Below are 24,160 nucleotides of genomic sequence, written 5' to 3'. Positions count from 1 at the left end.
TTTGCCGCGTTTTTGTTTGCGTTGTGCGCTGCGGCGCCGACGCTGCGGCGCACAACGCAAATGTGAACGTAGCCTAAGTGAGTTGCAAAATTTACCTGCAGCTTCCACGACTTCTTTAGTGGTGTGGGTCGGGCAGAGCATTCCTCCAGCACTACTAGTACCGGGACATGATTATATCGTTAGTATAGTGCGATATATAATACTAATGCCTCCAATGTGGCAGCGGAGCCAGTGACCACACTCAGGTACCAGGACCAGGTGCTACACTCCAGTGCAGTAATCATAGTGGTAAAAATGGTGACTCCGTTACAAGTAAGGTCAAGCTCGGTAATCCACTGTGTAAATATTATATAAACCCACCACCTCCTAATAGTCTGGGATTTTCTGGAAGTAAGAACATGGAGATCATCAGGTAAAGAACTTTGGACCTGGAGCAGAAGGAAAATACACATTTACCAATGTGATGCCGGTGTCGCCAAGACTGTAAGGTGTTGTACAAAGCATGGAAATCACTAGATAATGTCTGTACAAGCAGAGAATGCTGGGAAATATCAGCTCTGAAGGATGCAGAATTGTGAGTGCAGCTCTGGAGTATAATACAGGATGTAACTCAGGATCAGTAATGTAATGTATGTACACAGTGACTGCACCAGCAGAATAGTGAGTGCAGCTCTGGGGTATAATACAGGATTTAACTCAGGATCAGTAATGTAATGTATGTACACAGTGACTGCACCAGCAGAATAGTGAGTGCAGCTCTGGGGTATAATACAGGATGTAACTCAGGATCAGTAATGTAATGTATGTACACAGTGACTGCACCAGCAGAATAGTGAGTGCAGCTCTGGGGTATAATACAGGATGTAACTCTGGATCAGTAATGTAATGTATGTACACAGTGACTGCACCAGCAGAATAGTGAGTGCAGCTCTGGAGTATAATACAGGATGTAACTCAGGATCAGTAATGTAATGTATGTACACAGTGACTACACCAGCAGAATAGTGAGTGCAGCTCTGGGGTATAATACAGGATGTAACTCAGGATCAGTAATGTAATGTATGTACACAGTGACTGCACCAGCAGAATAGTGAGTGCAGCTCTGGGGTATAATACAGGATGTAACTCAGGATCAGTAATGTAATGTATATACCCAGTGACTGCACCAGCAGAATAGTGAGTGCAGCTCTGGGGTATAATACAGGATGTAACTCAGGATCAGTAATGTAATGTATATACCCAGTGACTGCACCAGCAGAATAGTGAGTGCAGCTCTGGGGTATAATACAGGATGTAACTCAGGATCAGTAATGTAATGTATGTACACAGTGACTGCACCAGCAGAATAGTGAGTGCAGCTCTGGGGTATAATACAGGATGTAACTCAGGATCAGTAATGTAATGTATGTACACAGTGACTGCACCAGCAGAATAGTGAGTGCAGCTCTGGGGTATAATACAGGATGTAACTCAGGATCAGTAATGTAATGTATGTACACAGTGACTGCACCAGCAGAATAGTGAGTGCAGCTCTGGAGTATAATACAGGATGTAACTCAGGATCAGTAATGTAATGTATGTACACAGTGACTGCACCAGCAGTATAGTGAGTGGAGCTCTGGAGTATAATACAGGATGTAACTCAGGATCAGTAATGTAATGTATGTACACAGTGACTGCACCAGCAGAATAGTGAGTGGAGCTCTGGAGTATAATACAGGATGTAACTCAGGATCAGTAATGTAATGTATGTACACAGTGACTGCACCAGCAGAATAGTGAGTGCAGCTCTGGGGTATAATACAGGATGTAACTCAGGATCAGTAATGTAATGTATGTACACAGTGACTGCACCAGCAGAATAGTGAGTGCAGCTCTGGGGTATAATACAGGATGTAACTCAGGATCAGTAATGTAATGCATGTACACAGTGACTGCACCAGCAGAATAGTGAGTGCAGCTCTGGGGTATAATACAGGATGTAACTCAGGATCAGTAATGTAATGTATGTACACAGGGACTGCACCAGCAGAATAGTGAGTGCAGCTTTGGGGTATAATACAGGATGTAACTCAGGATCAGTAATGTAATGCATGTACACAGTGACTGCACCAGCAGAATAGTGAGTGCAGCTCTGGAGTATAATACAGGATGTAACTCAGGATCAGTAATGTAATGTATGTACACAGTGACTGCACCAGCAGAATAGTGAGTGCAGCTCTGGAGTATAATACAGGATGTAACTCAGGATCAGTAATGTAATGTATGTACACAGTGACTGCACCAGCAGAATAGTGAGTGCAGCTCTGGGGTATAATACAGGATGTAACTCAGGATCAGTAATGTAATGTATGTACACAGTGACTGCACCAGCAGAATAGTGAGTGCAGCTCTTGGGTATAATGTAACGCACAGCATCCTTATTGCGTCTTCCTTTCTACAGGTTTTGGATTTGGAATCTCACTAATATGGGTAAACTGTTCCATTACATCTTGGCAGCAGTCTCCGGGGTCCTCATCTATCTATATAAACGGGATCCACATCCTATTCTACATATAATGAGGACACAAACAATGACTGTAACAGGGGGCTGACCCCATTACTTCTCCGGACGGTTTTGCACCTGGGCCATTATCTTCTCGTCTGGTTTCTCGGTTATTAGCATAGAATAGCACCTGAGGAGAGGCACAGAGCAGAGGTCGGGGGTAATGACCAGCACTTCATGTGCACGGCCATAATATCACCAGAAATAATGACTTATAGCTGACGATCAGTGTGTGATCGAGGGGGTTCCTCTTCTAGGCCGTGGCGCTGAGACAGTGACATACATCCAAGTGTGGCTGTGTGTGGTACTGCAGCTCAAATGCAAACAAAATAGATTGGAGTGCTGGATGGACAGAAGTGTCCGCTGTCCGCACTATGGACGCCTGCCATAGATGATGGTAACAGTTGTGCTGCTGTATCTAAGCATCAGGACTAGAATTTCTGCCTAATGATAAACTCAACCCTGCCATGTGTGACACCATGTGCCTGGAGCATCCCAGCCTGTCCCGCTGATCATTTCATCGATTTAGGTCCTAGTTGAGCTCAATCAGATCATCACCTAGGTCTGCTGAGCTGCCGTATCTAAGCCTGTCTTGTGTGATACGTCATCACAGTCTATTATGTATGATGACCTCTGAGCTGCTGGGTGATCCTGTCATGTGTGATACAATCTATTGAGCCTCGGCTCATGATGTATTATTACCAAGCTTGTGTAGCTAAGCCTATATGATACTGTCTGCACGCCCAGTGTATCTCAGCCTCTGCAGTGATACTGTCTGCATGCCCCGTGTATCTCAGCCTCTGCAGTGATACTGTCTGCACGCCCCGTGTATCTCAGCCTCTGCAGTGATACTGTCTGCACGCCCCGTGTATCTCAGCCTCTGCAGCATGATACTGTCTGCATGCCCCGTGTATCTCAGCCTCTGCAGTGATACTGTCTGCACGCCCCGTGCATCTCAGCCTCTGCAGCGTGATACTGTCTGCATGCCCCGTGTATCTCAGCCTCTGCAGTGATACTGTCTGCATGCCCCGTGTATCTCAGCCTCTGCAGTGATACTGTCTGCACGCCCCGTGTATCTCAGCCTCTGCAGCGTGATACTGTCTGCACGCCCCGTGTATCTCAGCCTCTGCAGTGATACTGTCTGCACGCCCCGTGCATCTCAGCCTCTGCAGCGTGATACTGTCTGCATGCCCCGTGTATCTCAGCCTCTGCAGCATGATACTGTCTGCATGCCCCGTGTATCTCAGCCTCTGCAGTGATACTGTCTGCACGCCCCGTGCATCTCAGCCTCTGCAGTGATACTGTCTGCACGCCCCGTGCATCTCAGCCTCTGCAGCGTGATACTGTCTGCATGCCCCGTGTATCTCAGCCTCTGCAGCGTGATACTGTCTGCACGCCCCGTGTATCTCAGCCTCTCATGCTGGCTGCATGCCCAGGTCCGTCTGTTGCAGTGATTGGAGCCCTGGTAATGAGCTGAGGCTCTGCAGTGAGGGTCCGGGGCTGGGGCTCTGCAGTGAGGGTTGGGGGGCTCTGCAGTGAGGGTTGGGGGGCTCTGCAGTGAGGGTCCGGGGCTGGGGCTCTGCAGTGAGGGTTGGGGGGCTCTGCAGTGAGGGTCAAGGGCTGGAGCTCTGCAGTGAGGGTTGGGGGGCTCTGCAGTGAGGGTTCGGGGCTCTGCAATGAGGGTTGGGGGCTCTGGAGTGGGGGTCCGGGACTCTGCAATGAGGGTTGGAGGCTCTGGAGTGGGGGTCCAGGGCTCTGGAGTGCGGTGCGGCACTGGTTATGTAAGGGGCTCAGATGCTGGCGGACTCTGCCCGCTCTGTCTCCTCGGCGCCCCCCACTGCTGCTTTGTTTAACTCAAATTAAGCAGAAAAATGAAAACACAGGAGGGGCGGAGGCCGGAGACGCCGGGTGCTGGCAGTACACAGAGGGGGCACCCGGACCATGGGGGAGGGGAAGCAGAGCCGGAGCAGTCACACTCATATGTAGGGGTAAGACCCCCTAACCTCCGCCAGCTCGGTCTGGTGATGACGGGCAGCCATTACCTATCACCAATACAGGGCGGCACTGAGGCCCTAGACAGGGGCCGTGCCCACCGCTGATCTCTACCCCCGTAATCACGACACAACGCTGGAGTATTATATATAAACCGAGTTTAATTCTCCTCCTGCCCCCGGGCTCTACAGGGTGATATTTAGGGGAGAGACAGGGGCCTGGGTGGTCCCGGCTCCGTCACTACAGGCAGGCGGCAGCCATGCTCCATACGGACCCCCGGGGCAGCTGTCTTATGGTGATGGGAGATGAAGAGACGGAGGGGGCACGATGATCAAACGCACGGGGCCCTAAAATCCGAAAATAAATATATACCCCTCCCAAAATAATAAAAAAAAAATGATGGGGTGGGAGAGGGGACAAAAGACAGGAGGATCGAGGAAGGATGGACCCTGATCTGTCAGTCACAGGGGTGTAATGTGTCTTGTGCCTCAAGGAGGATTGTAACCCAGCATCATCCCCCCAAATCTCATTTCCCGCTGGGGGGCTTGTACGGCTCCAGGAGAAGGTTAGAGAAGGTGTTGACGTTTTCCACCCCTCGGACCTCGTGAGGGAGAAGAGGAAGCTTCACAATATGGAAATCTTCATACAGATCCTCCATCTATGGGAAAAGAGACAGCGGTCAGTAACGGGAGGGTCAGATATAGAGTGACGCCTAGTGGCAGAGAGCGGTATTACACAAATTAACCCAAGATATGAGGCTACACCTCCTATAGGAAGTCAGCACCCTGGATAGGAGGCCGAACCCAGGATAGGAAGGCCGAACCCAGGATAGGAGGCTGCACCCAGGATAGGAGACTGCACCCCGGATAGGCAGGCTGAACCCAGGATAGGAGACTGCACCCCAGATAGGCAGGCTGAACCCAGGATAGGAGACTGCACCCCAGATAGGCAGGCTGAACCCCGGATAGGAAGCTGAACCACGGATAGGAAGGCCGAACCCAGGATAGGAGACTGCACCCCGGATAGGAGGCTGCACCCCGGATAGGAGGCTGCACCCCAGATAGGAAGGCCAAAACCAGGATAGGAGGCTGCACCCCAGATAGGAAGGCCGAACCCAGGATAGGAAGGCCGAACCCAGGATAGGACGGCTGCACCCCAGACAGGAAGGCCGAACCCAGGATAAGAGGCTGCACCCCAGATAGGAAGGCCGAACCCAGGATAGGAAGGCTGCACCCCAGATAGGAAGGCCGAACCCAGCATAGGAGGCTGCACCCAGATAGGAAGGCCGAACCCAGGATAGGACGGCTGCACCCCAGATAGGAAGGCCAAACCCAGGATAGGAGGCTGCACCCCGGATAGGAAGGCTGAACCCCGGATAGGAAGGCTGCACCCAGGATAGGAGACTGCACCCCGGATAGGAAGGCTGAACCCCGGATAGGAAGGCCGTACCCCGGATAGGAAGGCCGAACCCAGGATAGGAGGCTGCACCCAGATAGGAAGGCCGAACCCAGGATAGGACGGCTGCACCCCGGATAGGAAGGCTGCACCCAGGATAGGAGACTGCACCCCGGATAGGAAGGCCGAACCCCGGATAGGAAGGCCGTACCCCGGATAGGAAGGCCGTACCCCGGATAGGAAGGCCGAACCCCGGATAGGAAGGCCGAACCCCGGATAGGAAGGCCGAACCCCGGATAGGAAGGCCGAACCCCGGATAGAAAGGCTGAACCCAGGATAGGAAGGCTGAACCTCAGATAGGAGACTGAACCCCGGATAGGAGGCTGCACCCTGGATAGGAAGGCCTAACCCAGGATAGGAGACTGCACCCAGGATAGGAGACTGCACCCAGGATAGGAGACTGCACCCAGGATAGGAGACTGCACCCAGGATAGGAGACTGCACCCAGGATAGGAGACTGCACCCAGGATAGGAGGCTGCACCCTGGATAGGAAGGCCGAACCCCAGATAGGAAGGCTGAACCCCCAGATAGGAAGGCTGAACCCCGCATAGGAGGCTGCACCCCGGATAGGAGGCTGCACCCAGGATAGGAAGGCCGAACCCTGGATAGGAAGGCTCAACCCCGGAAAGGAAGGCCGAACCCAGGATAGGAGACTGCACCCCGGATAGGAAGGCCGAACCCAGGATAGGAGACTGCACCCCAGATAGGCAGGCCGAACCCAGGATAGGAGACTGCACCCCAGATAGGCAGGCCGAACCCCGGATAGGAAGCTGAACCACGGATAGGAGACTGCACCCAGGATAGGAGGCTGCACCTCGGATAGGAAGGCCGAACCCAGGATAGGAGACTGCACCCAGGATAGGAGACTGCACCCCAGATAGGAAGGCCGAACCCAGGATAGGAGACTGAACCCAGGATAGGAGGCTGCACCTCGGATAGGAGACTGCACCCCAGATAGGAAGGCTGAATCCCGGATAGGAAGGCTGAACCCCGGATAGGAGACTGCACCCAGGATAGGAGACTGCACCCCGGATAGGAAGGCCGAACCCCGAATAGGAAGCTGAACCACGGATAGGAGGCTGCACCCAGGATAGGAAGGCCGAACCCAGGATAGGAAGGCCGAACCCCGGATAGGGAGGCCGAACCCAGGATAGGAAGGCTGCACCCCAGATAGGCAGGCCGAACCCCGGATAGGAAGCTGAACCATGGAAAGGAGGCTGCACCCAGGATAGGAAGGATGAACCCAGGATAGGAGACTGCACCCAGGATAGGAGACTGCACCCAGGATAGGAGGCTGCACCCTGGATAGGAAGGCCGAACACCAGATAGGAAGGCTGAACCCCCAGATAGGAAGGCTGAACCCCGCATAGGAGGCTGCACCCCGGATAGGAGGCTGCACCCAGGATAGGAAGGCCGAACTCCGGATAGGAAGCTGAACCATGGATAGGAGGCTGCACCCAGGATAGGAAGGATGAACCCAGGATAGGAGACTGCACCTCGGATAGGAAAGCCGAACCCAGGATAGGAGACTGCACCCCGGATAGGAAGGCCTAACCCAGGATAGGAGACTGCACCCAGGATTGGAGACTGCACCCAGGATAGGAGACTGCACCCTGGATAGGAAGGCCGAACACCAGATAGGAAGGCTGAACCCCGCATAGGAGGCTGCACCCCGGATAGGAGGCTGCACCCAGGATAGGAAGGCCGAACCCCGGATAGGAAGGCCGGACCCAGGATAGGAGACTGCACCCCGGATAGGAAGGCTGAACCCAGGATAGGAGGCTGCACCCCGGATAGGAAGGCCGAACCCAGGATAGGAGACTGCACCCCGGATAGGAAGGCCGAACCCAGGATAGGAGGCTGCACCCCAGATAGGAAGGCCGAACCCAGGATAGGAAGGCCGAACCCCGGATAGGAGACTGCACCCCGGATAGGGAGGCCGAACCCAGGATAGGAAGGCTGCACTCCAGATAGGAAGGCCGAACCCCGAATAGGAAGCTGAACCACGGATAGGAGGCTGCACCCAGGATAGGAAGGCCGAACCCAGGATAGGAAGGCCGAACCCCGGATAGGAAGGCTGCACCCCAGATAGGCAGGCCGAACCCCGGATAGGAAGCTGAACCATGGAAAGGAGGCTGCACCCAGGATAGGAAGGATGAACCCAGGATAGGAGACTGCACCCAGGATAGGAGACTGCACCCAGGATAGGAGACTGCAACCCAGATAGGAAGGCCGAACCCAGGATAGGAGGCTGCACCCTGGATAGGAAGGCCGAACACCAGATAGGAAGGCTGAACCCCCAGATAGGAAGGCTGAACCCCGCATAGGAGGCTGCACCCCGGATAGGAGGCTGCACCCAGGATAGGAAGGCCGAACCCCGGATAGGAAGGCCGGACCCAGGATAGGAGACTGCACCCCGGATAGGAGGCTGCACCCAGGATAGGAAGGCCGAACCCCGGATAGGAAGGCTCAACCCCTGAAAGGAAGGCCGAACCCAGGATAGGAGACTGCACCCCGAATAGGAAGGCTGAACCCAGGATAGGAGGCTGCACCCCGGATAGGAAGGCCGAACCCAGGATAGGAGACTGCACCCCGGATAGGAAGGCCGAACCCAGGATAGGAGACTGCACCCCGGATAGGAAGGCCGAACTCAGGATAGGGGTCTGAACCCCAGATAGGAAGGCCGAACCCAGGATAGGAAGGCCGAAACCAGGATAGGAGACTGCAAACCGGATAGGAAGGCCGAACCCAGGATAGAAGGCTGCACCCCAGATAGGAAGGCCGAACCCAGGATAGGAAGGCCGAACCCAGGATAGGAGGCTGCACCCCAGATAGGAAGGCCGAACCCAGGATAGGAAGGCTGAACCCCAGATAGGAAGGCTGAACCCCAGATAGGAAGGCTGAACCCCGCATAGGAGGCTGCACCCCGGATAGGAGGCTGCACCCTGGATAGGAAGGCCGAACCCCGGATAGGAAGGCCGAACCCAGGATAGGAAGGCCGGACCCAGGATAGGACGGCTGCACCCCAGATAGGAAGGCCGAACCCAGGATAGGAAGGCCGAACCCAGGATAGGAAGGCCGAACCCAGGATAGGAAGGCCGAACCCAGGATAGGAAGGCCGAACCCAGGATAGGAAGGCTCAACCCCGGAAAGGAAGGCCGAACCCAGGATAGGAGCCTGCACCCCGGATAGGAAGGCCGAACCCAGGATAGGAGACTGCACCCCGGATAGGAAGGCTGAACCCCGGATAGGAGGCTGAACCCCGGATAGGAAGGCCGAACTCAGGATAGGAGGCTGAACCCCGGATAGGAAGGCCGAACCCAGGATAGGAGGCTGCACCCCGGATAGGAAGGCTGAACCCTGGATAGGAGACTGCACCCCGGATAGGAAGGCCGAACCCCGGATAGGAAGGCCGAACCCCGGATAGGAAGGCCGAACCCCGGATAGGAAGGCCAAACCCCGGATAGAAAGGCTGAACCCAGGATATGAGACTGCACCCCGGATAGGAAGGCTGAACCTCAGATAGGAGACTGAACCCCGGATAGGAGGCTGCACCCTGGATAGGAAGGCCGAACCTCGGAGAGGAAGGCCGAAACCAGGATAGGACGCTGCACCCCGGATAGGAAGGCCAGACCCAGGATAGGAGGCTGCACCCAGGATAAGAGACTGCACCCCGGATAGGAAGGCTGAAACCCGGATAGTGAGGCTGAACCCAGGATAGGAAGGCCGAACCCCGGATAGGAAGGCCGGACCCAGGATAGGAGACAGCACCCCGGATAGGAAGGCTGCACCCCGGATAGGAAGGCTGCACCCCGGATAGGAAGGCCGAACCCAGGGTAGGAGGCTGCACCCAGGATAGAAGGCTGCACCCAGGATAGGAAGGCCGAACCCAGGATAAAAGGGCCAAACCCAGGATAGGAGGCTGCACCCAGGATAGGAGGCTGCACCCAGGATAGGAGACTGCACCCACACATTTTCCAGTTCTTCATATTTCCAGGAAAAACAAAATTTAACTGCTTGAACTGAAAACAAAAAATGGAGGTCGTCCACTCCTCATGTGTCACCTACCTGATCCAAGTATTTGGACTGAATCTTGTGCCGCGCCTCACACATACGACAGGGCTTCTCGGGGTCGGGAAACACCAACTGGTTAACGATAATATTGTGTGTGTCTATTTTACACTTGGCCAATTCCTGGATCAGCCGCTCAGTTTCATAGAGAGACAGGAACTCCGCAATACACACACAGATGAAGGTGGTCTGCTCCTGTGTACGAGACAAGCGGCATCAGCAAGCACCAACCCTCACTGTAGGGGGCAGTATAGTAGTTATATTCTTGTACATAGGGGGCAGTATTATAGTAGTTATATTCTTGTATATAGGGGGCAGTATTATAGTAGTTATATTCTTGTACATAGGGGCAGTATTATAGTAGTTATATTCTTGTACATAGGGGCAGTATTATAGTAGTTATATTCTTGTACATAGGAGCAGTATTATAGTAGTTATATTCTTGTACACAGGGGCAGTATTATAGTAGTTATATTCTTGTACATAGGAGCAGTATTATAGTAGTTATATTCTTGTACACAGGGGCAGTATTATAGTAGTTATATTCTTGTACATAGGAGCAGTATTATAGTAGTTATATTCTTGTATATAGGAGCAGTATTATAGTAGTTATATTCTTGTGCATAGGAGCAGTATTATAGTTATATTCTTGTGCATAGGAGCAGTATTATAGCCGTTATATTCTTGTACATAGGAGCAGTATTATAGTAGTTATATTCTTGTGCATAGGAGCAGTATTATAGTAGTTATATTCTTGTACACAGGGGAAGTATTATAGTAGTTATATCCTTGTACATAGGGGGCAGTATTATACTAGTTATATTCTTGTACACAGGGGAAGTATTATAGTAGTTATATTCTTGTACATAGGAGCAGTATTATAGCCGTTATATTCTTGTACATAGGAGCAGTATTATAGTAGTTATATTCTTGTACATAGGAGCAGTATTATAGTAGTTATATTCTTGTACATAGGGGCAGTATTATAGTAGTTATATTCTTGTACATAGGAGCAGTATTATAGTAGTTATATTCTTGTACACAGGGGAAGTATTATAGTAGTTATATGCTTGTACATAGGGGGCATTATTATAGTAGTTATATTCTTGTACATAGGGGCAGTATTATAGTAGTTATATTCTTGTACATAGGAGGCAGTATTATAGTATATTCATGTACATAGGGGCAGTATTATAGTAGTTATATTATTGTACATAGGAGCAGTATTATAGTAGTTATACTCTTGTACATAGGGGCAGCATTATAAGAGTTATATTCCTGTACATAGGGGCAGTATTATAATATTTGTATTCTTAGGAGTAAGATTAGATTTCAGGCTGATATTCTGTCCCATGAGTTGCACATCTCACCGGATCCTTGAATTGCTCGCTGACTGATCGGATGACCGGCAGAGTCTCTTCTAGCTTGGAAGCCAGTTGATCGGCATTCATGTCCCCAAGTCCCAACATGTTGCACATCTGAGGGCAGGAGAAGTAACATCAGGGTGTGAATATCCTTAGTTCTCACAGCAGGTACCAGACTGACACCAGCTGATGGATGAGGAGCGGCTTTACCTGGGATATGAACGGGCTGATCTGATTCTTGATCTGCATGAGTCTTCCCAGGCCTCGTTCCACAATGGTCGGGAAATTGAGGAGTCGCAGTGTGTGGCCAGTAGGGGCCGTATCAAAGACCACCACTGAGAAATTCATCCCTTTTACCAACCTAAAAGAGACATAATCAGCAATGTTATGTTTGCATGTTAAATGGAAGACTCAAGGTTAAAGACATGGAAAATGTCCTGGGAGGAAACTGCCCCGGTCACTTCATCACTTTCTGCTTCAGAATGGCCGGTGTGTGTGTGGACACGTGTGCCGACGCCTCACCTCATCACCTCCGCATAGCTCATGGCTTCGTCTATCCCAGGGAAGGCGCTCATGGCTTCCTGCATCATCTTCTTGCCCATGCTCAGCATATTGTCCTCCTCAAAGATCTCGTCAGGTAGCTCGGCCACCCCCAGACTGGGGTCTATCTCCTGCACACGAGACGCGGGGGAGGGGGAATTATCAGGATAGATATTAGATCGCTTGATAAACACTGGACGAAGAGAGACCACTCACCATGGCAAAGAGGTTGTCATAGCCACGCACTTTGGTGGGGACCTTGGAGAACTTCTGGTCGAAGGCGTCTGAGATGTTATGAGCTGGGTCCGTGGAAATTATCAGTACGCTCTCCCGAATCCGAGACAGCTGGACGGCCAGACTGCAACTGTGGAGACAGACACTGCTCAGCCGCCACACAGGGAGCGCAGACCGCCGGATGTCTAACAATGGCTCCTGCCGGGGGATATCAGGCAGCAAGGTGGAAAAATGAGCAAGTGTAAGGATGTGGGCGACAAGGGTCAAACTATCGTCCTAGGAGTCATGAGGGGCATTCCCGGGAAGCAGCGGGCCTTGAGGGGCATTCCTGGGAAGCGGCTGGTCTTGAGGGGCATTTCCGGGAAGCAGCAGGCCTTGTGGGGCATTCCTTGGAAGCGGCGGGCCTTGAGGGGCATTCCCGAGAAGCGGCGGGCCTTGAGAGGCATTCCTGGGAAGCAGAAAGTCTTGAGGGGCATTCCCGGGAAGCGGCAGGCCTTGAGGGGCGTTCCCGGGAAGCGGCGGGCCTTGAGGGGCGTTTCCGGGAAGCGGCGGGCCTTGAGGGGTGTTCTCGGGAAGCAGCGGGCCTTGAGGGGTGCTCCCGGGAAGCGGCGGGTGTTGAGGGGCATTCCTGGGAAGCGGCGGGCCTTGAGGGGTGTTCCTGGTAGGTGGCAGCGTTCCTATCACGAGTCGGGACTTGAGGATCGTTTCTGGTTTGCAGCTGGGTTTGGGATAAGCCCCGGTATGCGATGGGCCTGCGGGGTGCTCTTCATACTGTATATGGGGGTCTTGTCGGGTGCTATTCATATATGGGGGGTCTTGTCGGGTGCTCTTCATATTAGGGGGTCTTGTCGGGTGCTCTTCCTATATGGGGGGTCTTGTCAGGTGCTCTTCATATATGGGGGGTCTTGTCGAATGCTCTTCATATATGGGGGTCTTGTCGGGTGCTCTTCATATATGGGGGGTCTTGTTGGGTGCTCTTCATATATGGGGGGTCTTGTCGGGTGCTCTTCATATATAGGGGGTCTTTTCGGGTGCTCTTCATATATGGGGGTCTTGTCGGGTGCTCTTCATATATGGGGGTCTTTTCGAGTGCTCTTCATATATGGGGGTCTTGTCAGGTGCTCTTCATGTATGGGGGGGTCTTGTCAGGTGCTCTTCATGTATGGGGGGTCTTGTCAGGTGCTCTTCATGTATGGGGGGTCTTGTCAGGTGCTCTTCATATATAGGGAGTCTTGTCAGGTGGTCTTCATATATGGGGGTCTTGTCGGGTGCTCTTCATACATGGGGGGTCTTGTTGGGTGCTCTTCATATATGGGGGGTCTTGTCGGGTGCTCTTCATATACAGGGGGTCTTGTCGGGTGCTCTCCATATATAGGGGGTCTTGTCAGGTGCTCTTCATATATGGGGGTCTTGTCGGGTGCTCTTCAGATATACGGGGTCTTGTCGGGTGCTCTTCAGATATGGGGGTCTTGTCGGGTGCTCTTCAGATATGGGGTCTTGTCGGGTGCTCTTCATATATACGGGGTCTTGTCGGGTGCTCTTTATATATGGGGGTCTTGTCGGGTGCTCTTCATATATGGGGGGTCTTGTCGGGTGCTCTTTATATATGGGGGTTTTGTTGGGTGCTCTTCATATATGGGGGGTCTTGTCAGGTGCTCTTCATATATGGAGGTCTTGTCGGGTGCTCTTCATATATGGGGGGTCTTGTCAGGTGGTCTTCATATATGGGGGTCTTGTCGGGTGCTCTTCCTATTAGGGGGTCTTCTCGGGTGCTCTTCATATATACGGGGTCTTGTCGGGTGCTCTTCATATATGGGGGTCTTGTCGGGTGCTCTTCATATATGGGGGTCTTGTCGTGTGCTCTTCATATATGGGGTCTTGTCGGGTGCTCTTCATATATGGGGGGTCTTGCCGAATGCTCTAGGCATGCCGTAATGACAAACCAGTGTCCGGTGATGGCGCCTCAGGCTCATAGATTTATCTGGAGAATAAAGGTGTCAGGTCTGATCCCACACACTAGCCCCCTACAGTCGCCCCCATTCTTTACACTGCCACGCAGCCCTGTGTGGGAGGGGCCACCAATCAGCAATGGCTGGTGTGGGTGTGTCTCATAAATGGGCGCAGTCACCGATGGCGGACCCTCTGATAACGGGACCCCTTGGGGTTACAGCGGGAGGATAAGAGCTGCCCCCCTCCTGGGGTGTTCGGCGGGAATGTGTCGTCATTAGGGCGCTATCTGGCCTGCTTATTCACTGAAAGGTCGCATATACTTTTGCAATCATGTTTCACAGCTCCAAAGCGACTGACTCGTTACCATGGAAACAGACTACAGAACGTGTAGTCAGATCCTGCTGTCACGTGACAGTGAGCGTCCAATAGGCTCCCGTTCCCCAAAACACCCCCCATCTCCACCCCACACTTGGTTCAGTCCACCCCTAGTCCCTACCTGCAGGTGGTCTTGCCCACTCCGCCCTTTCCTCCTACAAAGATCCACCTGAGGGAGCGCTGCTCTATCACATTGAGTAAGGTGGGCTCTAGCGGCTCCACATCTGGAGCATCTTCAAACTCATCATCCACCGGCGCAGCCATCTTCTCCAGGTATCACGTGACGGCGACAGTTCCTCCCTCCGCGCATAACCCTACACAATCCCCCAGCTATCTGCTCTGACCAATCCGAGCGAGCCTTGTGGGTAGCATCGCTTCCGCTATTGGTTAGCTGACATGTCAATCAATGACGACCAGAAACATCTTTGTTTATGATTGGCTCCTTCTGATGCCTATCACTGTCAAAATATTGACGCTAAAATATGATTGGATAACCCCTTTCTTTCCAAGCGTTGATTGGTTGATGTTTACGTCAATCTTAAACAGGAAAATGTAGAGCAAGAGACAACCAATAGCCTTCAAGTTCATCCCAGCAGCCGAATCATTGGATAATCGAACTGTCCATCACGATGAGAACATCTCTCTGATTGGACAACGTCACATCTCTTATGTCATATTATTGGCTTTCGTGTTTCTAAGCAATTTTTTTTCTATTCCCGCCTCCAGTAGCGCCGAGTGCTTTACCCTAAGTAAAAGCGCGCCGCCATTTTTATTTTCGCTCTCCCGGTTCCGCCTTGTTTTTTTTTAAGGGGGGGTGGGCTACGGTGTAACGGGAGGCTTTATGCTGCCGCTCCGCGCTCTCTGACGGGGCCATACATCGTGTGAAAATGGCGGAAAGAAGTCCGCGGCCTGGTTCGGATGAAGACGCCGCGGGAGAAGCGGAGGTAGAACAGGAAGAAGAGGCCGCGGACTCTCCTCCTCCCCCGCCGCCCGGGGCCGAGGCCCCCTCCTCCGCCGGCCTCCCCTCAGGCTCCGGGTTGAATCTCTTCGCTAATGACGGCAGCTTCCTGGCGCTTTTCAAGAAGAAGATGGAGGCGTCCGGGAGCCAGGAGGAAGGCCGGGAGCCGGAGGAGCGGAAGAAGCCGGACAAGCGGACGCCCACCAGCTTTGTAAGAGCCCAAACACGGCGCAGAACTACAAGTCCCAGCATGTCCTGCAGGAGCGCTGCCCGGGGGATGCTGGGACTTGTGGTCCTTCTCTGCAGGAAGGCTGGGTGACCAGAGCAGCCATGGTGGGCGCCCGTGTACCCTGCTAGATACTGACCCTAATGATCGGCTCCTATGTTGTTGCTCCTGGAGACGCGTTCACCCGGGGGGCTGCGGACACGTAGGGGCACAGAGCCGGCACCCGGGGGGGCTGCGGACACGTAGGGGCACAGAGCCGGCACCCGGGGGGGGGCTGCGGACACGTAGGGGCGCGGAGCCGGCACCCGGGGGGGGGCTGCGGACACGTAGGGGCGCGGAGCCGGCACCCGGGGGGCTGTGGACACGTAGGGGCACGGAGCCGGCACCCGGGGGGGCTGCGGACACGTAGGGGCACAGAGCCGGCACCCGGGGGGGCTGCGGACACGTAGGGGCACGGAGCCGGCACCCGGGGGGGGGCTGCGGACACGTAGGGGCGCGGAGCCGGCACCCGGGGGGGGGCTGCGGACACGTAGGGGCGCGGAGCCGGCACCCGGGGGGCTGTGGACACGTAGGGGCGCGGAGCCGGCACCCGGGGGGCTGCGGACACGTAGGGGCGCGGAGCCGGCACCCGGGGGGCTGCGGACACGTAGGGGCACAGAGCCGGCACCCGGGGGGGCTGCGGACACGTAGGGGCACGGAGCCGGCACCCGGGGGGGGGCTGCGGACACGTAGGGGCGCGGAGCCGGCACCCGGGGGGGGGCTGCGGACACGTAGGGGCGCGGAGCCGGCACCCGGGGGGCTGCGGACACGTAGGGGCGCGGAGCCGGCACCCGGGGGGCTGCGGACACGTAGGGGCGCGGAGCCGGCACCCGGGGGGCTGCGGATACGTAGGGGCACGGAGCCGGCACCCGGGGGGGCTGCGGATACGTAGGGGCACGGAGCCGGCACCCGGGGGGGCTGCGGATACGTAGGGGCACGGAGCCGGCACCCGGGGGGGCTGCGGATACGTAGGGGCACGGAGCCGGCACCCGGGGGGCTGCGGATACGTAGGGGCACGGACCCGGCACCTGGGGGGCTGCGGACATGTAGGGGCATGGAACCGGCACCCGGGGGGGGGGGGGGGCTGCTCACCGCTGGGTCTGGACTTTTCCAGCAGCCCCACAGACAATGAATGGGCGTCCTGTAATGTAATGGAGATAAGAATCCCCCCCCCTCATCTGCCAGCAGTCAGACCCCCACAATCATTAACCTCGCTCATCCTGCATGTTCATCTAATAACTTAGCAAGTGCCGGTTGGCTACGTACCGGTCTGTGGGGGCTCGTTCCCCGCTCTGCTCACACAATGATGCACACCGTGTGCTACTGATAAGGCCACGTTCAGTATTCGGTCAGTATTTGTAATCAAGAATGGTTGATAAACGCAGAAGTGGCGCCCATCTCTGTTGGGACGGTGTCGGTGTGCAGGGACCATCGCTGTCTATACAGATGAGCAGATCAGCTCCAGGACCCTGCTCCGGCAGCCACATCAGTATTTGGGGAACCCCGCAAGCTGCCTCCTACTTGCTGGAATCCCTGGTGCGTGATCTGATCAGTGAGTGCGTCACTCTAGATCTACAAATTAGGAGGGGTCTGGGATTCCGGTAGGTAGAGGGGGATTTGCTGGGCTTCCACTGACTTGGCAGCTGGACCAGGGTCCTGCATATGGATTAGCTCATCCCTACAACGATCCAGTTGGTAAATCACTTCTAAGTTTCCAGGAGGAATAACAGAGGAACAGATCACAACAATAAGTGATCGCTGGGTCAGTGATAAGATTATGATCAGTGCAGGGTCCAACTACTGGGACGGTCACCCCCCTGTTAGGATGTAGCAGAGGTGATCTTGTGGCCCCTGTCCTTTAACTGCCTAAGAAGATGGCAGTGTAAATGCAGCAGCTCCATAAACAATCGAGCATTTCCGAGCCCAGATATCAGTAGGGGTCTCGGCGTCCCTGGGGGTAGACGATAGCAGTTAGTGGCAGGGATACATTTGCTGCTCCTGATTAAAGCAATGGCAGCACCGTGTAGTGGAGCATTGGATAAGGAAATGTAAAGGTATGTTCCCAGGGTCAGGAACCGGCAGCACATGTCCGCTCCGTCCAAAGCGCTGCCGGCTTTTGAACGCAGGTGATTCCGCATGTGTTCATTGAACCGTGCAGAGTTGCCGCATCCTATACATTGGATGGGAAATTTATCTTGCGGAGACTGAGCTTTTCCGCAAGATAAATTGACATGCTGCGGTCTCGAAAGACGCGCCTCATGTCCGTCTCCACAGGGAAGCCGGAGGCATCCCTGCACGCATAGTGGGGATGAGATTTCTTCAGATCCCATCCACTATGCTGTAACATCTGGACGCTGCAGATGCACGGTGTCCAACCCGCAGCGTTTCCTGACCATGGGAACATACCCTAACTGGTTGGTAGGGGTCTGAGACAGAACCTTTACCTAATATGCAACTATCATGTCGAGTGCTCAGTCGCTAGTCAGTAACTCCTCCCCCTTGACCTTGATTGACAGCTGAATGTCCTACATTAGTGTTCTGCAGAGAGATCTCACATGTGCCATGCTGAACCAAGCATATGCAGCGCTCAGCCACGTCGTCTGTGACCTGTGTACGTGAGAAGATGATAGTGATATAAAGCAATGTTTGAGTTGTCAATCAAGACCTAACGGGACAATTGAGACCTCATTTGCATTTTTGCTCTATTTTTCAATTGTGACAAGTCAGGAATGAAGATAGGTGGGGGAGGGGATTGTAGCTCCTGACACAGACCAGACTGGTCCTTCTCTCCAGGTTTAGTGTTCCTACTAGTGATGAGCGAGCGTGCTCGAATATTGTTATTCCAGTATCTTCAGCCTGCGTGAATAATATGTCTGAGTCCCCGCGGCTGCTTGTATCACGGCTGCAACACATGCAGACATTGCCTAAGAGCCGTGGGGACTGACACATTATTCGAGCAGGAGGAAGATACTGGGACAACACCACATCGGAGCTCGCTCCTCACTAGTTCCTATGTACTGCTGTAACTTCTGGTGTCAGGAGTTTATTGGGGGCTACTCTCAGGCTCGGGTGCCCCCTGGGCAGGCGGCTGGGGACCATCACAGAAATGCGCTTCATTTAGTGTCAGCCGTTTCCCTACGTTCTGCGGCTCCTTCTGAATGTTTCTCATGAGTACGTGTCTGGATCTGTACATAGTGTGGAGGGTGCCGCCACCATAATCCTGTGGATTTCCCCGTGTGGAGGAAGGGTGGCGTTGTCTGGAGGTGGGGACTGTCTTGTGCCTGTCTAACCCAGGCCTCCCTTATATCCTGTCATATAGAGGGACTCAGAGAGGCTGCCAGGGCTCGTATAACGGTTGCAGTCTTCTGTCCCTTCCACCCCCAGGTGGGCAAGCGTAGAGGAGGGGCAAAGCTGGCTCTGAAGACGGGCATGGTCACCAAGAAGCCAAAGATGGAGGAAGAGGAGGTGAGAAACGTTAGGAGTGGAATGCTAAGATGTAAAGATGGAGTGACGAGGCGTGCGGTGTAAGTGGGTCATGTCTGAGCCTCCTGGAAGTGATGCACAAAGCCGTGGCCTGACGTCTCCTGGAGGTGTATGGTATTCATACTGTCTGATCCAGCGAGGCTCGGACCTACAATGTGTGTATATATAATGAACTGTAGCCATCTACTGCGGTGGGCTAGGACGGGTCTACCAGTGGCTAGTGCATGTAGCCAGCTGGAGCACCATAGAAAGGAAAACCAGTCCTGCATAGCTCCTTTCGCTCATGTGGTCTATCCCTGGGGGGCTTCTTTCCATTTCTTACAGTAAAGCAGTGCACCCCCACTGGTACTCGCCACCCACCTGTGTCCTTATAGTCGGGGGCTCTCATCTAGTAAAGGATGAGTTTCCTTGTGTTGGGGGTTGTAGCCTTCGCATGGTAACCTTCGGTTTCTTCATCTTCCAGATCCTGACACATAAGGGTGGCGCGTGGGCACAGTACATGGCAGAGGTGAAAAAATACAAAGCTCATCAGTGCAGTGATGACGACAAAACACGGCCGCTGGTGAAATAACATGGAGCCCCATGGACTTGTGCTGGCTGCAGCCTCTGGGAGCGGCTCGGCCTCGAAGAATATATATTGCCAGACCCTACACCTTACTACAAGCTCCTCTCATGTCCTATGGACTATGGAATGCTGTATGGACTCCTTATAAAGAGAAAAGACTTTCCTTATGGGCTCTTCTCACCGGAGAGTGAACCTGCCCTCTGAGGCTAAAGGGGGCAGCACTGACCCCCAACACGTCTGCTGCTGGCACCGCAAGAAGGAATTCACCTTGTCATATGTATGCTTTTGTTTTTATTTTTTTCCCCTGTGTGGGGCACCGTTCAGTTTCCACATCAGTTTTGTAAGAATCTTTGTGTTATATCCTTGCATAGATTATTGTTTTATTAAACTAAACGTTGGCTCCGAACACATCCCCCTGCTAAAGTCTGGAGTGGTCTCGACACGCTGCCAAACTGGTATGGTCTGTACCACTGCCTACCACATATTATACAGGGTCTGTATCTGTATGGCCGGGCACTGATTATACAGGGTCTGTATCTGTATGGCCGGGCACTGATTATACAGGGTCTGTGTCTATGGCCCGGCACTGATCATACAGGGTCTGTATCTGTATGACCCGGCACTGATTATACAGGGTCTGTATCTGTATGGCCCGGCACTGATTATACAGGGTCTGTGTCTGTATGGCCTGGCACTGATTATACAGGGTCTGTATCTGTATGGCCGGGCACTGATTATACAGGGTCTGTGTCTATGGCCCGGCACTGATCATACAGGGTCTGTATCTGTATGACCCGGCACTGATTATACAGGGTCTGTATCTGTATGGCCCGGCACTGATTATACAGGGTCTGTGTCTGTATGGCCTGGCACTGATTATACAGGGTCTGTATCTGTATGGCCCGGCACTGATTATACAGGGTCTGTATCTGTATGGCCTGGCACTAATTATACAGGGTCTGTGTCTATGGCCTGGCACTGATCATACAGGGTCTGTATCTGTATGGCCGGCCACTGATTATACAGGGTCTGTATCTGTATGGCCCTGCACTGATTATACAGGGTCTGTATGGCCGGGCACTGATTATACAGGGTCTGTATCTGTATGACCTGGCACTGATTATACAGGGTCTGTATCTGTATGGCCCGGCACTGATTATACAGGGTCTGTATCTATATGGCCTGGCACTGATTATACAGGGTCTGTGTCTATGGCCCGGCACTGATCATACAGGGTCTGTATCTGTATGGCCGGGCACTGATCATACAGGGTCTATATCTGTATGGCCTGGCACTGATCATACAGGGTCTGTATCTGTATGACCCGGCACTGATTATACATGGTCTGTGTCTATGGCCCGGCACTGATTATACAGGGTCCGTGTCTGTATGGCCTGGCACTGATTATACAGGGTCCGTATCTGTATGGCCCGGCACTGATTATACAGGGTCCGTGTCTGTATGGCCGGGCACTGATTATACAGGGTCTGTATCTGTATGGCCCGGCACTGATTATACGGGGTCTGTATCTGTATGGCCGGGCACTGATTAGGCTGGGTTCATACTGCGTTAGCAGCAGCCCGTTCAGCGCATACGCTAACGGGCTGCTATTAACGCAAGTGCCGGTATGGCTGCCCGCTAGCGCAGATAGAGCATCTGCTAGCTCTATCTGCGCTAGCGGTGACGGACCCGGAAAAGCTGCAGCCCGCGTTTCAGGGTCTGTCACTAAATGACGGCACATCCCTAGCGCACGCCCATTGTGGGCATGCGCTAGTGATGCGTGACATTGCAGTCAATGGCGGCCGTATCGGACTACGTTACACCGCGTTTATGCCGCGGTGTAACATAGTCCGTCTAACGGACATCATTAACGCAATGTGAACCCAGCCTTATACAGGGTCTGTGTCTGTATGGCCCGGCACTGATTATACAGGGTCTATATCTGTATGGCCGGGCACTGATTATACAGGGTCTGTATCTGTATGGCCGGGCACTGATTATACAGGGTCTGTGTCTGTATGGCCCGGCACTGATTATACAGGGTCTCTATCTGTATGGCCGGGCACTGATTATACAGGGTCTGTATCTGTATGGCCGGGCACTGATTATACAGGGTCTGTGTCTGTATGGCCGGGCACTGATTATACAGGGTCTGTGTCTGTATGGCCGGGCACTGATTATACAGGGTCTGTGTCTGTATGGCCCGGCACTGATTATACAGGGTCTCTATCTGTATGGCCGGGCACTGATTATACAGGGTCTCTATCTGTATGGCCGGGCACTGATTATACAGGGTCTGTATCTGTATGGCCGGGCACTGATTATACAGGGTCTGTATCTGTATGGCCGGGCACTGATTATACAGGGTCTGTATCTGTATGGCCGGGCACTGATTATACAGGGTCTGTATCTGTATGGCCCGGCACTGATTATACAGGGTCTATATCTGTATGGCCGGGCACTGATTATACAGGGTCTGTATCTGTATGGCCGGGCACTGATTATACAGGGTCTCTATCTGTATGGCCGGGCACTGATTATACAGGGTCTGTATCTGTATGGCCGGGCACTGATTATACAGGGTCTGTATCTGTATGGCCGGGGGCACTGATTATACAGGGTCTGTATCTGTATGGCCTGGCACTGATTATACAGGGTCTGTATGGCCGGGCACTGATTACACAGGATGGATGTCATCGCTACAGATCTACGTGCGTGGTCTTTTCGCCCCCTTACTCACAGCTCCGTGGGCCGGTTGAATATGGGCAGTTTTGCTTTGCTGTAAAATGCGATGATGTTTCAGGAAAAGTCTAACTGTGAGAGCAGTGATGGGGCGAGTCCTCTCCTGATCTTCAGGTCTTTATGACCCCTGGATGTCAGTCTATATAGCGCTCAGAGCAGGCCATGCAGTGTGCCCACTAAGTAGTATCCTGGATATGGAGGGGCACATGCAGCGCAGACATTTGCTTCTAGATTTCTTGCGCTGTTGATTGTGGGGGTGTGATCTCCTCTACTCGGCCTACACCCCATGCCCGGACGCCCGTCGCTGGCCCATGGCCTCACGTGTGTAGTGATAGTGGAGGGGTTTTGATTGTCAGCCTCCATCACTGACAAGTGAAGGATGGGTTTTGGGGACTCACATTTGCAGCAAGGGGCTTTGGACCGTCGGCCACTCATTATGGGACCCTTTTATAGGAGTCTAATCATAGAACGGCCGCAGCGGCCCCCCACAGTGACAGGTGGAAGCGCACCGCTAGATTGTACGTGACCGGACACAGCCCCATCTGCTCTGCCAGCCGGCGCTCCCCGTGTGCAGCACTGAGCACCACCTCTGTTCTTTATAGAAGCTTTATTTAGTAAGACACTTCCGCAGACAGGAACGCGTCCGCCTGTCATCATGGTACATTCATGTATGGGGGCGGTCACAGAAATAAAGGAGTATGTGTGCACCGACTGCATACTTACAGGGAGAATCGGCTGCGAATATGTCACATTCATCTTTGGTTAAACCGGCTACAATCCGGCCACTACAGGCTGTTACTGATCCTGGGTCACTGCCAGTATTAGGGGGAAGTTCACACAGGGAGGTTTTTTTTGCAGCAAAACCTGACCATCTTTGCAGGAAAGAAGCTGCACCAAAAACGCAGGTTTAGGTGCGTTATTTGCGTCATTTTTGGTGCGTTTTTTTTTTTTTTTTTATCTCTTTGAGCATGCCAATAAAGTTGAGCGCACAGAGAGGAAAAAAAACCACTTCCTGCAGATAGAATGAATAGATACATTACCTGCGGTATCCTCTCCCCCGGCATTTTCCCACGGTGCAGAGGTTACCTCCGGTCAGGCTGTGAGCGGGCGCAGGTTCGGTGACGTCACCGCTCGGTACTGAGCCTGCGCCCGCTTACAATAGCAAGGCGACATTAACCCCTCATTACCCAGCTTGCCACCACTCAGACGCGCCTTTTCTGGGCAGCTGGGAGGGCTTTATCAATGGTCCCTTACCAGCATGAGAATACCAGCCCCCAGCTGTGAGCTTCAGCAAGGCTGGATGTCAAAAATGGGGGGACCCACGCCGTTTTTTTAAATTATTTAAATTTTTTTAAAAAAGGACCCCTCTATTCTTGATAACTAGCCTTGCTGATAGCTGTGAGTTTTGGCTGGCTGGTCATCAAAATTAGGGGGAACCCACACATTTTTTTTTTTTTTTCAATTATTTATTTATAGCGCAGGAGAGACAGATGAAAACTCCCGTCCGCCGCTCCTGCTCTCACTGTAATTAGCGGTGTCAGATGATTGGAGCTGTAGTCCCATCTGCTGACACCAGTGATCGGAGGTGAAGTTTACATTACTGATCCTGAGTTACCTCCT

At 53.2% G+C, this 24,160-nt stretch overlaps 2 protein-coding genes and 1 non-coding gene across 3 annotated transcripts; 2 read left to right on the top strand and 1 right to left on the bottom strand.

Moving 5' to 3' along the window:
- Positions 1 to 4,678: 4,678 nt before the first annotated feature.
- GET3 (guided entry of tail-anchored proteins factor 3, ATPase) lies at positions 4,679 to 14,846 on the bottom strand. The gene is made up of 7 exons (XM_077261879.1): positions 14,649 to 14,846; positions 12,185 to 12,332; positions 11,951 to 12,099; positions 11,639 to 11,789; positions 11,435 to 11,542; positions 10,062 to 10,259; positions 4,679 to 5,195 (listed from the first exon to the last, which is right to left on the bottom strand). The coding sequence occupies exons 1-7, from the start codon at positions 14,789 to 14,791 to the stop codon at positions 5,064 to 5,066; spliced, it is 1,029 nt and encodes a 342-aa protein (XP_077117994.1). The 5' UTR covers positions 14,792 to 14,846; the 3' UTR covers positions 4,679 to 5,063.
- Positions 14,847 to 15,121: 275 nt separating this feature from the next.
- Positions 15,122 to 20,208, top strand: TRIR (telomerase RNA component interacting RNase). The gene is made up of 3 exons (XM_077261880.1): positions 15,122 to 15,696; positions 19,135 to 19,215; positions 19,697 to 20,208. Exons 1-3 carry the CDS (start codon positions 15,415 to 15,417, stop codon positions 19,802 to 19,804), a joined length of 471 nt encoding a protein of 156 aa, XP_077117995.1. The 5' UTR covers positions 15,122 to 15,414; the 3' UTR covers positions 19,805 to 20,208.
- LOC143777283 (small nucleolar RNA SNORD41) lies at positions 19,299 to 19,369 on the top strand. The gene has a single exon (XR_013216075.1). It is a non-coding gene; the product is annotated as a small nucleolar RNA SNORD41 (small nucleolar RNA).
- Positions 20,209 to 24,160: the final 3,952 nt, after the last annotated feature.

Source organism: Ranitomeya variabilis, chromosome 5, assembly GCF_051348905.1.
Source record: "Ranitomeya variabilis isolate aRanVar5 chromosome 5, aRanVar5.hap1, whole genome shotgun sequence".
NCBI lineage: Eukaryota > Metazoa > Chordata > Amphibia > Anura > Dendrobatidae > Ranitomeya > Ranitomeya variabilis.
The sequence above is the reverse complement of the archived record's forward strand: the minus strand, read 5'-3'. Positions and strand labels throughout refer to the sequence as shown.

What these genes read in the sequence shown, in the direction of transcription:
- GET3 (XM_077261879.1), bottom strand. Translation starts at nt 14,791, where the DNA reads ATGGCTGCGCCGGTGGATGATGAGTTTGAAGATGCTCCAGATGTGGAG. An exon ending in GTGGGCAAGACCACCTGCAG is followed by an intron (nt 12,333 to 14,648) that starts GTAGGGACTAGG and finishes CTGTCTCCACAG; the next exon opens with TTGCAGTCTGGCCGTCCAGC. An exon ending in AGTCCAAATACTTGGATCAG is followed by an intron (nt 5,196 to 10,061) that starts GTAGGTGACACA and finishes CTTTTCCCATAG; the next exon opens with ATGGAGGATCTGTATGAAGA.
- TRIR (XM_077261880.1), top strand. Translation starts at nt 15,415, where the DNA reads ATGGCGGAAAGAAGTCCGCGGCCTGGTTCGGATGAAGACGCCGCGGGA. An exon ending in AGCGGACGCCCACCAGCTTT is followed by an intron (nt 15,697 to 19,134) that starts GTAAGAGCCCAA and finishes TTCCACCCCCAG; the next exon opens with GTGGGCAAGCGTAGAGGAGG. An exon ending in CAAAGATGGAGGAAGAGGAG is followed by an intron (nt 19,216 to 19,696) that starts GTGAGAAACGTT and finishes TTCATCTTCCAG; the next exon opens with ATCCTGACACATAAGGGTGG.